The sequence below is a fragment of the Achroia grisella genome, unplaced genomic scaffold, assembly GCF_030625045.1.
Source record: "Achroia grisella isolate CSIRO2021 unplaced genomic scaffold, CSIRO_AGI_Agris_v1 utg903, whole genome shotgun sequence".
NCBI lineage: Eukaryota > Metazoa > Arthropoda > Insecta > Lepidoptera > Pyralidae > Achroia > Achroia grisella.
In genome coordinates, this window is record NW_026713061.1 from 610,447 (window position 1) to 626,346 (window position 15,900).

The following is a 15,900-nucleotide window of genomic DNA, read 5'->3' on the forward strand; positions in this document are numbered from 1 at the left end:
GAGGGTCTATGACTGACAGTCGCAATTTAGTAAAATATTACAATAATATTGAATTAACTATACTATTAAAATACTTTTACTTTTGCTTAATGTTACATAATTAAATAAGAGTTGCCTATTCAATTTAATATTTTCTGAACTGATTAATTTTTGGTTGCAGTGTGTAAATACGTCTGCCACACTGCCTGTGAAAATAAGGTAAGTTTTTTTAAGAATTTATATACCGATTTACGGATTTCAATAAACCTTCGTTGTTGTAGGTTGTAAAGAGTGAAGTAATTTTAGGTCAAATTTCATATGTAAATAATCAAATATATCTCTCAGAATACGAAATGCCATTCTGTAAGTAATATTTTATTTATAAAATAAATTATAGATTTGCTCTACATAGAGGCCCTTGAATAGATTACCAACATAGCGCCCTCTATGTTGAATAGTTGAATTAATATTAAGAATGCTTATGCGGAGTCACGCGTAGCGCGCATGCGTATTGTTGATTATGTGCTTCTGTTTTATTATATCGCTACTAGATGGCGTAAATTGGAAATATAAGAAACGCTTTTCTTTTCTAAACAACAAATTTTAAGTTCATTAATAAATTTTATTATTAAACTTAAAATATACCTGTAAGGTTAATAAAATAGGTATTCATATATTTATCTTTTTAAACATAGTTTTAGACACTGTACTATATAATTATATGGCATTTTACATGTACCCACCCATTGGTAGGTACATGTAAAATGCCATATATTATTAAGATTTTTTTATACATTTATCATATATTTTATACAATAATAATAATATTATATCCTATATAAAGTTACCCATTTTGAACGCAGAGAAGTGGCTGAGTATTGGCCATATTGGGGTTTTGTCTCGTGAGAGCCAGGAATGAATAGCAATCGTTCATCGGCCGTAGACTATTGTTTGCGGCCGCATCAAAATTAGCTTTTAAACAAACAATGCTGACATTATGGTGATATTTTGTAACAAATTGACGTCGTGTCCTGAGTGTCGTAAGTCAAATTACAATTTAATAATCATACGTCTATTGTTGTTTATCATCTACTAAAGACATTTTCTTGTAGATATGCGCGATTTAAGATAACTAGATACATAATAACAAACATAAGTGTAATATATACATGTAATTCATATGTGTTTTATTTATTTAATTGAATAAATAAAACAAATTTAAAGGTAAAAAGAAGTCACGCTTGATATTAAACCGAATTGAATATTGCAGATATTTCTCTTCATGTTATTGCAATTCCAAACATGTTGGTTGTCTATCTGATGGAAAGTTGTAACTGGCGCCCTCTACAGATATATGAATTGTACCACAGACATCCTTTTGTGACGTAATGCGTTGACCTTTTTGAATACTAAGGTTTTTTTTTCGGACTACTCTAATTCTGTTGGCCGCAGCTTGTATTTACAGCTTCGCCGGACGATAAGAGGCTAGAGCAGATGGCACTTGAAACTCGCGGAAGGACTTATGGAGTGGCTGAAGACTAACTTCTGCCTGTCGGGTACGAATTTAGTCTGAGGTTACCGCACCGCTAGGGTTTCAAATCTTGGCTCAAGCCGTCGTAATTTAGATTCCCGTTTGAATTGGACAAGGAATGAATCGGAAGGGCGAATGACTAAGGTGTCACGCAACTTTAATCTGTAATTTCACTGGCAGATCTTTCAATTCAAACCGTATTTACAAAGCAGGTTGCTTGGAGACATATATATATATATATATATATATATATATATATATATATATATATATATATATATGCGATGGATATAAAGACACAAACGAGTTTGTACAAATTCTATCACGATATATAGCTAATAAAAAATAAAAATCAGCATAGCGGCTCGTTAAGATTTGATTTAACAGAAGATTTAGGAAGGATAAATGGCAATCATAAAGTCTAAATTATCCGGTATGGCCTGAAGAATTTGATACTACTTGAGCATTTAGATGGGAGGTAATGTTTTTTTTTGCAAAATGGTGCCTCCTAATACTCATTATATAATTTTTTTTCATTTTGTTAACAATACATATGCCTCTTTATAGAGAAATACTTCCGTTTATACAATTTATTACGTGTTGGTACACAGTACCTACTATAGGTACACTATTGTATTTATAAGTCATATACATAGTTTTTAGTTTTATCTTAATTGAAATAGTCGTTTTTGTGGAATAAACGCAGCCTATTGTGTAGATGCTATAGTTATTATATATTTGAAACTACAGAAATATCATATAATCATATTATTAAAATAAATTTTGTACATAGGTACTACTTTGTAAAGTAGTATGTAATGTTTAATTTGTAATTAAATGAAGTTTTAATTTTATTATGTAGAATTTGATACGAGGTACGAGGTAGTCAATTAAATTAAGATCGTACATATAAAAATATTTTTTCCTGCATTTTCTTCAAACCTCCGTTTATAGTTATAAACTATTATAATGTGAAAGTGAACTTAGATTAAAATAGCGGTAGATCGAATGACGTATGTATAGTAGAATTGTAATTGTATTTACTGCTATGCATACTCAAAACAGATATCACATGAAAACCGTTATTGGCTTTTTAAATGTAAATTGAATCGTAAAATGCTCGTAAATTTTACTGCACGACAGCACAACCGACGTTTTCGTAGAAGTTAAGAAGTACGCGGACGGATTCATTTGTAGCACACAGCTTTTGTGGTTTGGTCACACACACAAACACACGTGTACTTGCAATTATATTATATTTTATAAATAAAATAACTTGATAAATATAGTGTTTTTTACATAAAAAATATAACCATAATGTTAGTAACATAATGAATATAAAACGACCACTTAACTATTTATTGCAAAATAGTCTTCAACATAAGTACAGAAATTGCAATATGTTTAAGACAATTGATAAAAAGAGACGACCACAGTTTTGTTATATTTTCAATAACAATTTAACGTTGTTATACAACTTTTGCCCTTAAGTTTCCGAAATTTTCGTTAGCTTAATTTTAAGTCTATTCGGTCACGGTCACTACTGTACAAGGGCATTCTCTCCCTTTACAATTTGACTTGCTTTCATAATTTCCCAGGTCGCCACGTCCCAGGTAGTATGTAATATCTGTGCTAGAACTTAAATTAGCTTAACATTGAATAGGTAATCTGAATTTATCTTAATAATATCATAAGTTTTTTTTTAAATTTGTTATTTTAAATGGTATACCTACCAACATTTTTAAAATTTTTTTTTAATGCACTACCCACATAGATCTCTTTTTGCCCAATGGTAGACTGGGAGAAAATACCTCATGGTGTTAATTCCGCCATATGCATCTATATTTGTTTATTTGTGCATAAAATAAATAATTAATAAATAACTGTGAAAGTTTGTGAGTCATGTTTGTTACTCTTTCACGCAAAAACTACTGAACGGATTTTGATGAACTTTACAGTAATATAGTTTATGCATAAGAATAACATAGATTTTGAAATAAACGTGGGTGAAACCGCGGGCACAGCTAGTTACGTTACTTTTACAAATAAACATAAAAATTGCTTATGCAGAAATATTTTATTTCATAAGAGTGGAACTTAATACCTGAATAGATATTATGACTGTTATATTATTTTAATATCGGTATCTATTTAATTTTGTTTATACTTAGATAATAGTTTGATTATTAGGTTATTCAGTTATCTGTGTCTAGTCTAGAATGCTGTAATCGGTGTAATATTTATCTAATTTAACAATTAATTACTTGTATTATTTCTATTCATATATGCAGAAATGGATAAGAATCAAAATACAGAGGTTTATAGTATTTAAAAAAAAATAATTTTGTAAGAAAGAAAGGCAATCCTATAAAGTGTATATAAACTATTCTAACAACAGAATAAGAGGCCATTGCGACTGTTATAAATTCCAACGTGAAATATGTCTGAGAAGGTCGTTTTGAGGGGATTAAAGTTTTACTTGAACTTGAATGAATTTATTGTAACAAGCACTACGACGAATATGTTAGGTAATATTTCAAAATTAAGTGGTCGATTAAAAGTTGAGACTGTGAACAAGTGTCATTGTACGTTACAGTGTATATCGCATGTAGGTACATCATGAACTGGAAACCATAGGCTGACATATGACGTCATCATTAAGACCACTGGTGCAAACTACTTATTAAGTACAAGTGGTCAGCATGGCTAATAGATGACTAAATTTTACTTTTATGTAGTGAGACTCATGCCCGGAAATTAACTTTGAATGTATTTAGCTCCAGTATTTCATATTCTGTATCGATGAGTACCTAGTCTATTTAAGATATACCTTGTACTCTTTGGTTCTTAGAAAATACAGCTAGATATCTGCATATGTCAAAATTAATACTAAGAAGTAACACGAGCAGGATCGTGCTGGAACGCAGCGGACGGGATCGCGAGTCCCATGATACCTGGAAGTTGGGTGGAAGCTGGAAGCGGGCGTTGCGGGTGCTGCGGGCGCGGGCGAAGTTAAGTGCAACGCACGCCGATCGCTCTCCGCCGCGCCACCAAACGGTCGCTCTACAGTGACGAAGCGCGCGCCATCAGGCCCACGCGCACGCGAAATTCACATATTCGCAATATGACTTCGCTCAAAAGCGACCACCATTCTCAAACAAAATCCTTTTATAGACAACCATGAGCACTCTATAAATAAAGACAACGGGCCGGGAGTGGTTAGCGATTTCGCGAATCTGTGCATTATTGTAGTGTAATGGACTGTTAATAAGAGAGAACATCTGGTGATTATTCTATATATTCGAACTTATTTATTATGAATTTGAGAAATCTATATCCATATTAGGATTTCTAGTTATAGAACTGGTGATATGTTGGGCCATATGGTGGATAGTAGGTAGATGACTAATCTGCTTTTAAATCAAATCAAGTTTTATTATTACACTTACGATAAACTAACGCCAGTACTTACACATTGAGGGAGGTTCAGCCAAGATGAAAAGACAAAAACTCGGCTATTTTAAATTTTAATTATAACATATATCTAATGTAAAACATTATATTTAACATATAAGAATGATATTCTGACTATACAATGCTATATTTATTATGACTATTCTTGGAACATATTTTGTAACATCTTACAATTTGGTAATTTTGCATGGCCATAAGACAGGATTGCTATCACTTTTATCATTTAGCTTAGAGGTGAAGTGAAACAAACAAGGTCATTGGCCATTAGCGTGCGTGTTCCTAATATCCATATGATTATTATCTAAATCGTCAAACTTTTGGGTAGAACAGCTTTTGCTATTATCCTTATTAAGACTCGTCCTTGGGGTGATTTATTTGTTCTTTATGTTCATAAGTTGTAATATACAGTAATTTTATATAATTGATATCTTGATTGTCATGATTGGCCGGTCCATTCTAGAAAACAATTTTAATCCAATGGCATTGGATTGCGCCGTAACATATTAATTACGTATTTCGTGATTAATAGAAGAATTAGTAATAATTAATTACATTGAGATTAGACTAGTGTAGAGCAGCATGTAGTCCACTTGAGTATTCCATTTTGAGTTTCGATGTTCTCTTTCTTACTAATGTAATATCGCTCTATTTTTTTGCAGTATGAAATCGTAGTCTCTCACTCTCTACAAATTAATTTTATTATACTGTATACCAGTGGGATACCTTATATGGCCATCTGTGTAGGTAATTTATTTGTGCCACAGTGCAGCTTGGTTTACCAGATATATCCCAGTACTTACTTGCATAGTACTGATAGTACTGTGATATATATGGTTATGTTCAAACGATGTCATTTGCCAGAGATAATTAAATGCATGATCGTTATAGACGAGAGGTATCCTAATGTCTTCTTTTGAAGTTTACCACTTTCTATCAGATCAGGTTGTTTATAATATAAGTTATACCTACTTACTGATTACTAGATATAAAAGTGTGAAAGTTGTGAGGCCTGTTGTGATGGACGGATGTTTGTTTACTCTTTCATGGGTTGGATTTGAATAAAATTTTAGTCACAGATAGATCATATCCTTGACTATCGAATGGGATAAGATAGAATTTTTTACACGGGAAGCGCTGTGGGATGTATCTGGAAAAGTATAATAGTTTGTCACTACTTCTTATCCACGGTGATAGTGTGTTCGACTATCTTTTCAAATAATATTTGATAAATTCCAATGAAGATACCCAGATATTTAGTGTTTATGTTTCAGAACGTTATCGATAAGCCTTTTCCTTGAGTCACGTATGCCATTGCTCAATACGCAGGTGTAATACGATACAAAATATTGTTAGTCGATTACGTACATTTACAAATACGCGACGATTTACATAACAAACCAGTAAAGTATAAAAATATTACGTTTTTCTACATAATCTTTGCTAAAAATACGGTTTTGTAAAATACGTATTCTTTCTAATATATTTAGTTCCGTGTTGGTAGTTTAGAAAATGTTTAGTAGTGTCACGTGCCTATGGCTTTACTTAGTTGAAACAAAGTGTGCTTAATTACAGTGTTAGTGACTGTTAACTGAGGAAAGCCAAACGTCTACTGAGTGCGGGTGAATGTAGTGAAGTCCAACCAACTTTTGTGATAAGATCCGAATCTTTTATTTTTTTATTTACAATGGACCGAAACGGATCACTGAGGAGATATAACAGCAGTACATCTACATCTTCAGGAAGCTCAGACTTGCAGGTATAAACATATTTACAGCATTCATTTAAATGAAAAAAAAAAAACACATTTAACTAGTCATATGAAATACCAAAATTTTTGTATTGTACTGGAATCGAACACGTAATCAACAATAATTCATCAGAAAAGTATAACATTACGTTACTTACGTCACCTTTGGCATACTTCCTTCAATAAAGTAAATTATTATTATATCTACAATTGTAGATTTGCACAGTCACGAAAACGTACTAATAAAGAAATACTCTTCTGAAAATTAATGAAATAATGTTTGTGTAGTATAAATCTTACATTACGTCAGACGTATGTATAGAACTAGTTCTCAGATCGTTGTGAACTGTAGGGTTCACAGGTTCAATAGTCCGAGGGAATATAAAGACAAAAGTGCGACACCTGGCTTACAAACTACATTGCAAGACTTTGATGCTTCTTTGGGGGCTTGTAACACGTGGGTCAGATGACATTTGCTTCGACTTTGTTACTTATTTAGATATTTGAATACGTAGAACCTAGCTTTTGGTTAGTACCTAAAAATTAGATTTTTAACACATTTACAAGTAGGACGGAACATATAAAAAATAGTTTTTAGTTTCATTGTAATACTTTATTGTACGTATAATAAAATTTAATATATACGAATAGAATGAACATATGAAATAAATTTGTATAATGGCGAATTTATTCCATAAGAGAGATTTCTTCCAGGATTTCCAACCTTTGAGTGGAGTGATGAAAAATAAGTACAACATTTTTATCTAATTTACAAAATATGGCTGATTAATCCAATAGAGATATGGACTGTTAAATATTTTTTACAAAGAGGTTCTGAATTCGATATGTAGAGTTTAATCCCTATATTGTGATTAATTGGGACCCATTAAATTCGGTCTTTGTAATATCGAATTATATCGTAGTTACTTAGAGATGAACACCTATATAGCAAGGTCTTTAAAAGTATACGTAATATAAAATATACATCACTAATTAAATACCTGTTAAAACTTTGTTAATAAAAGTCCGGTTCTATATTATTAAAAAAAGTTAATTTAATACCCTAGGTGGCTACAAAACAGCAGGTTTTATGTTTTGTGCCTACCACGAATTCATTTAAATATTTCATGGATTCGGCCCCAAAAGTAGCGATGTCCTGTAGCTGACTGCCAAACTGGCGCTCCATCATACCTACCATCAAATTGGCAAGCAATCACAACTTGTTTTGACTAAATTACCGTTTCCGACTCGTTGAATGCTAACTAAATATCACACTGGTATAAATGAATATTCACCAATCATTCTGTCGTTATTTGAAATTGAAGTCAGGTTTCAACTACGCGTTTACCTACTACCTGTAATAATCCATACTAACATTATAAATGCGTCTAAAGTGTGTGTCTGTCTTACATTTTTCAGGACCTAAATTAATGAATGAACGATAATTGAGTAACGGATTTTAATGAAAATGCATTGTATCACGAATACGTACAGCTTGTATCTAAAATAATAATCTGGAGTAAAGAAAAAATAGACGTATTTTTTTTTAAATATTGGTAATGAATTTTATATATTTATTATCTGTACATAGGTGCTTGAAAAAGATCTGATCCTCAGAATTTGTAACGCGCAAATTATGACAACCTTGATCTTCTCTAACGCGAGTCATTTTCTTGTTTACTATCTTAATATTGTATGACTATTAATAAAGGCGAGGTAGGTAAATATTAGCAGCGATATTAACCAATATATAAATATGACTTACTAATTATTATTTAGTACTATGACTTCTATTTTAAACTTTTATTGAAGTTGGTCTGTTTATTGTTATGATGACGGATATGACGGCCTCGGTGGTCTAGCGGTCTAGCACACCGCTTTACGACCGATGGTCGCGGGTTCGATTCCTCGCACGGCACAAACATTTGTATTCATAAGTATGATTGTTTGTATCGGTCTGGGTATTTTCTATATATATATATATATTTACGGAAAAAAAATATCTATGTATTTGTATCAGTTATCTAGTACGCATAACACAAGCTTTAGCTAGCTTAACTTGGGTCTAGATGGCGCTGTGTGAATTGTCTGGAGATTATTATTATTACTATTTTTATCCAAAAATTCTCATCTCCCCTCTTAAGGAGAGGAGACGGCAACACATTATTATTATTATTATTATGATATTTTTTGTACAAAATCTGTAAAAACTGTAACAATCAATTGGATGAAGTAGAATCTAATGAAGAATCACCAATTCGACTAAATAAATCTTAAGAAGTATAGGAGTATATTACAGTAAAGATCACATAAGAATATATATAGTTTTGAACAACCACATGAATTTTGTGTGTTAAATTTGGGTCTAAATTAGACACAGTAGTGCTTAATTGACTTTCGCTGAACTTCAATTTAAAGTGCACCTATATCTAAATGTGCGCTGTCTAACTTTTAGAACATAAATTATGTCAAAAAAGTTTGTAATGTTAATAAAACACTATTAAAGGCGCCAATAAAGAGTAAATGACTATATAAAAATTTAAAACCCAGGTATATTAATGCACATGAAATTTTTTTTGTATCTAGTTTTCCCAAAGGCTTCATCTACTTTACTTAAATTTGCTTTAGTTTAATTTGTACAAGTCGTCTGGTTCACCAAACGGCTTACTCTGTAAACAGTGTTCCATTTGAAGGGTGTGAAGGGACTGTGAAATTACAAGACTTATGTCCTTTATAGAGGCAGAAAGTTGTTTACCAGAATGGAAAAGTATCTGACCGCATGGGCGCGGCGTTACATGCCGAAGTGTTGTTAATTAAAGACGATGCTTACCACTTACCATCAGGTGGCGTCACAGTATTTGCCATTCTAGCTATATAAAAATTCATCCAATTATATAATCTCACATCTTTTGATGATAATGGAATGGTGCACTCGCCTGCGCTAGCGGTTTACGGTGGCGGGGCAAAAGTGGAGAACGATAAGATGAGCATGAGGTCAGGTCAGTGTGCCCATGGTGGTAAATTCACAATGAATTTATCACGATGGTCTCCAGGGGGAACCACGTGGAGGTCAACCTGACATGGCATATTGCTAACCATGGGATTATTAGTCCCTTCCCCCTATATAATCTCACTAAGGAATACAAGATACAACGATGTCATTATAAATCAATTCCTAAATTACTATAAAAAAATGTGCTTACGCTTATCTAAATAAAATATTTTGCACCTTTATTTGTTATATAAAAGACTACAGTATTATATAATGCGTACGTGGATAACTTCGCAAGTATGAAAAAACACAAGTGGCAAAATTCGTTACATAAATAAAACCCATCGTACACGGTTATGTATTTAATTAATGTACTCAGTTCAAATTAACTAAGCAAAGCTTGCTGCTTTACGGCGGTATGAGCTTTCTCTGAATTTCTTAATGTTGAGAATTTATATATCTACTATGTATACGTTCTAAATTGCTATCTTACGCGTCATCGCCCTACGAACCTGCCATCTCCTCTTCACAAGTGCAAAAACCCTAAATTTCAGCTCCGATGAGCAGGTAGGTAATGAAATATCAGGATTTATTTAAGAGAATTAGTTCAGTATTCATGTATGTTTATTAGGCATGTATGGTTATTTTATATAAAACAATGTTTACTAGTTATTCCATTCTATAGCACAGGTATAAAAAAATCTTTTGTTAAAATATATACTTGTATTTTAATACGAATTGAGTTATGCAGCATTGTAATTTAATATTGTCGTGACTTCTATTTTAGTTAATAAGGTTTAGGAAATATATCATTACATGAAACTACATTTATTGACGTTTAAATCGGCCAGGTTAGGTACTCCTAACGTATCAGAACGTTTCATGTTTCCATTTTCATTCATATCACTATGAATGAATCAACACAATGGCGCCAATCTACCATAAATCTTACTATGAATATTACACTGGTTGAGTGCCTTCACGAATAATTGTGCTACGTGTGACGTTTAATACCTACTTCATCCAGCGCCTCGGTCGATATTTTAAAATATCATCCAATTTCCTTGGCTGTCGACTTGTAAGAAGATTAACTACGGCGAACGGTCTTACCGATGGGATTAAGTTGATTAACAAGCAGCCAATTTAAGTTTAATGTTACTTTAATATTAAAATTTTTAAAAGTATTGTTTTAGAAAGTAATTAGATATAGTTTGAGATATTTTAAAGATAAGGATTTACCCGCACTGCGAAAATCAACTGCTATGTATAGAATACTAGCTATGTCCGCGACTTCGTACGCGTGGAATAGTGACCATGAACAAATAAAAAAAATAATGTAACCTAAAAAGCCAAAGAAGTAAGTTTCAAGCTTCTAGCTTTAAAAATGACGAAATTTACAACCTATCATCTCCCCTTTCAACCCCTTACAACTCTGTTTTCGCATTAAAAAGTACCCAAAGGACATTGGTTATTCATATATATATGGTATATTTTGACTTTAAAAAAATATATTTATAAACATTAACATAAAAAAACTATTTAAAATATGCCCCGGTGTATGCCTCCAACTCACATTTTAGTGGATTTTATTTTTATTCGTTAATCACGTGTACTGATATCCAGAAATCACGGAGGGCGCATAATTAGAGTTGTCAAGTTGAAATTATATACTACTATAATGTATGTAAACTAAATAGGCATGTAAGGTCATGACAAGAAGTAGGTATAGTTATCTACACATAATAATTAGCGCTTTCATTGACTCTACAACATTTATTGTAATAGATTAATTATTACAGTACATATTATTATATTACATAATACAAAGATACGAAGACTCAAATTTACTGATTGATTGATCCATTTTACAACTTAAACTTGAAATATAAGTTTCGTTCATATCATTATTATTAGAATTAATAATAATAATATCTCTAGACGATTCATACAACGTAATGTTTTTTTTCTGTAAATATATACATACTTAGAAAACACCCAGACGAATACAAACAATCATAGTAATTCATACAAATGTGCGAGGTATCGAACCCGTGACCATTAAAAATGAAGCGATGTGCCAAACCGCTAGACCACCGAAACCATCGAATTAACAAACAATACGTACTCTCTAATATTAATCTGTTGAGGACGTAGATATGTGGATTATAGTTTATCAGAGATTATTAAATTGTATTTGTATTTATTATATACAAGAAGTCATTTGATTAACAATCATAAATTTATTAATTATTGTAATCAGTGTCCGGTATTGAATTATTTCATTCTTGTTCAGTCCTGTCTTTTTATTAAACACCACAAGTCACAGTTGAATAAATATTTAATGGACTTTCTTTATTACCACTAAGAACTTAAAACAAATAGGTATACAAAGAGTATTCGAACTTCAATTCTTCTTCTAATTTAATTAATTTTACTTGACACAAAATTGTTTTTATAAAAATTTCTACATACATATACAAAAACCACCTACAAAAACGTTATTTATATGTGTTACGTTATTGTTGTTGTTACATACATGCAAGTACATAAATAGCATTTTTGTAATATTCATTATGTCTAAAACAATTAATGTTGCACAAACTTTACTCATGACTTTCAGTGACTAATACAAAGAGATAACATCCTAATATAGGCAGAAATTTAAATCTGTATCATGCCAGAGTTGTATTTATTTATATCCTCCGCAATATTTCACCAGCGTCTGTGGTATTCGGTGATTGTTTTAGTTTGTTTGCTTATGCAAATTCAGTCCCACTAAGAACATATCTACTTAACAGTGTACAGGAATAAATTTAAAGAATTTGTTTATCTAAATATATTAGTCTCACGCTACTTTGTACAATGTACATAATATCATATTGTATATCATAAAACAAATTTACAAAATGTAGGACAAAATTGGACATTTCAGCATTGGTATCCAAGAAACTGAGCTTTCGCAACGAAATACTCGTATAGATACTATATGAAAATTAAAAACCAATATTAATTATATTTCTGGACTTTTCATACATATATAAACATTACAAAAGAAAGACGTGACACAGAAAACAGGAGCATTTAAGTTAAATAGAAATTTACTTACCAACATTTACAAATGTTGCGATACACGTTTTATTAATTAAATATAAATACATACATATTTGTTTAACTTAGCAGGGTGATGTTGAATGTTCATTAAAATATCCTTTGTTCCTCTTCCTCTTATTGTAAAATAAATAATTATTCATTATTCATTTTCGAGTTATTTCAACCACGATAAAGTCAGTACCTATGAATAATGAACGAACGTATGAACTATTACAAAATTATAAAAATAAATGTTTGTTTATATATTTAAGCCATAGTCGTATTACTTCTTTTTCTTTGTTTATTGAAAATAATTTCTTTCACCTTATATATCTTCTTAAATGCGTAGGCCTGAATGGATAAATTTAATAAGGCAATGCTTTTCCTGAAGCATTTTCATTATCTTGTGAACACTCGTTAACTCGACGTTTACTATTTAAATTATAGCATGAGCCGTTATTTGCGTGTGGGTTCGCTAAATAGGTGCAATTGGCGTAAAACTATAAGAGGTAGTTATTTTATATCTATTATAATGAAAAACGGTTGAAAAAATGTGCCAAGTAAAAATTTGTACCATTTTTATTTAATTCCTATGATGTTATAACTGTCAATTAAAAGATAACATCATTACATTTTACACAGTAGAAAATAAAGTCGCTGTCGCTGTCTGTCCCTATGTATGTAAGTCTTTAAAACTACGCAACGGATTTTGAAGAGATTTTTCTTAATAGATGGAGTGATTCTAGAGGAAAGTTTATATTAATATATCTACACTCGTGCGAAGCCGGGGCGAGAAGCTAGTAACGTAGTAACGTAATCTCTAATACGCTGTATCTACCTACTAAACCGTCTATCAAACTATTTGTCAGAACTCAGAATCCGTGCTTCAATTATAAGAAGAACAAATATAAAAAAAAAACATCAATAGAGACCCGCACTTACATACCCGGAACTGGTAGTCAATCATATTTGCCAATATGAACTGCTTACAAAGAACGAGCCAATCGCACACAAAAGACATTCAAAAGTAACATCTTGTATTCTCGTGCTGTCTGTATACATGCGCTAATCGCTTTATGACGAGCAAATTTTTTGCTCGATTAAGTCATGATTTAGACACGATAGGTACCTACTGATTGAAAGAGTAGATAATCGATTTCTCTTTAACGAAGTGTTATAGAAGATTTCTTATGCGATGTGATCTTATCTGACTTATTTGAAATTTTGCCAGCGTTTAGTTAAAATAACACGACGAGATGGATCATCCAATAAAATTAGAAAATAGAGTTGTTTTTTAAATCCCGATAATGTTAATTTTTACACTAGTATTATTATAATTATTAACGAGAATTTAGTCAACGTACTATATTTTTGACTATGGAGTCAACTTTTTATACCTACCTCAATTGAACGTCGAACGTCGTTATTTTAAGTGTGACACATTAGTTGACAGCGCATCGCCACGCACAATGCAACGTAAGATAAAAACACTAACAATAATAGGTAATTAAAATACCAAATATTAAATATTAAAATAAACAAACAACTTCCATTATGCTATACTGAAATCAAGAGACATATATTCTTTTGTTGGTTGATAATTAACTTTCATAATTCTTAGTTTACAAACAAGCTGCTGAAGATAGAAATAGGTAAGATAGAGGCTTGGTAAATGACTCTACTTGATAATTCTGTTGATTCTTCTCAGCTTCTCAAAGCCTGATAGTATCTTAAATCTAACATAAGACGTAGAATGTAACTTAAGCGTATTTTTTAATAAAATTATCTACACGATTATCAAAACCATGTTATTTTATTTACATTATGTATTATTATTTCTAAAAAGAGTAATACTAATGTGAAAATAATTATCATGATAGTAAAAAATTTAAAAATATATATATATATATATATACGAATCAACTAAATAGGAACGTTTACTGAATGTTACCTTGTTTAATGATACCCACTCATAAAATCATCATTAGAAGACGTACCAGAGCGAAATGAATTTGAGTAAACAGAAGTTAAACAATAGAATTAGGTATCAGTATTATATGTTAATAAATACGACTATGATAAAGTCGGTGTATATGTTTTTTTTAAATAGTGATGTCCATAATAGACTAATAGTATACCCTGACAGGCCACCATCCATCACCGTTTTGATAAATTCACCATGAATTTACCACGATTATCTGTAGATTCAATCGAAAATATTCTGTAAAGCATTCCCCGCATGCAACCTAATTTCAAGGTTGGAATTAAAGACAATTTTATTACTTTATCGTTTCGCTGTAATCGAGTCTCAAATTATGAAGCTGGGAAGTAAACTCATAACTGTTCTTTTATCACAAACGGCGTTGCGGCGAGGGATATAAAGATGCTAAATAATTAATTACTGCAATAAAATACTGTACAGACACTCAGTTGTGGAGTGCGATTTAATTCCACCCCAAATATTTTTTTCGATCATTCACAGGTAATTGCATATCAAGGCTGAATGAATGTACGTGAGATATGTCGAGAGCCATCAAGTTGAATTTACACTGTAATCAAAAGAACAGCCGATGTCATACCATCGAAATGAGACGTACTGTTGTACAACACGATCTGTCAGTGTGTCATGAACGAAATTTTTAATACTTTTTTAAACCTTTATTACATGCGAAATTAAGACGTATATTACACGCATTTGTAGGACTTGGCAATTTCTTTATTCAAGTATAAGATAGTTTGATGTTTAATGCAAATATGTTGCAATATTGAGAAACAAACAATGATAAATTGTAAGTGTTATTTCTATTGTTGACGCAATAATTTAAAATAAATTATATTTAAATGGTGTCTAATTACCTATCTAGTTGTTGGTATTACGTAATCAGCATTATACTCTTTATGTTAGTTGGGACATACATATAATATTGTCAGTTGTTGAATTTATTATCTTCACTTTAAGTTTTATTTATATAGCACTATGTACTTTAAAAGTCATAAATAAATATATTTAGTTTCTACAATAATGTTATTATTTTATTAAAATACTTTTGAAAACCTTCTCAACTTTTAATTAATGCTAATAGTAAA

The 15,900-nt window shown here is 31.2% G+C and overlaps 1 protein-coding gene across 8 annotated transcripts in view; it reads left to right on the plus strand.

Moving 5' to 3' along the window:
* LOC131853675 (tensin-1) overlaps nt 1–15,900 on the plus strand; it is a 108,362-nt gene that overhangs the window by 31,651 nt on the left and 60,811 nt on the right. For 5 of the 8 annotated variants that reach the window (XM_059204664.1, XM_059204666.1, XM_059204663.1 and 2 more), the window contains exon 3: nt 161–198. In XM_059204664.1, the coding sequence (XP_059060647.1) occupies nt 161–198 (38 nt within the window). Of the gene's footprint in view, nt 1–160; nt 199–6,631; nt 6,741–15,900 lie in introns of those variants that run through there. The other 3 variants (XM_059204667.1, XM_059204668.1, XM_059204671.1) reach the window with 1 other exon arrangement.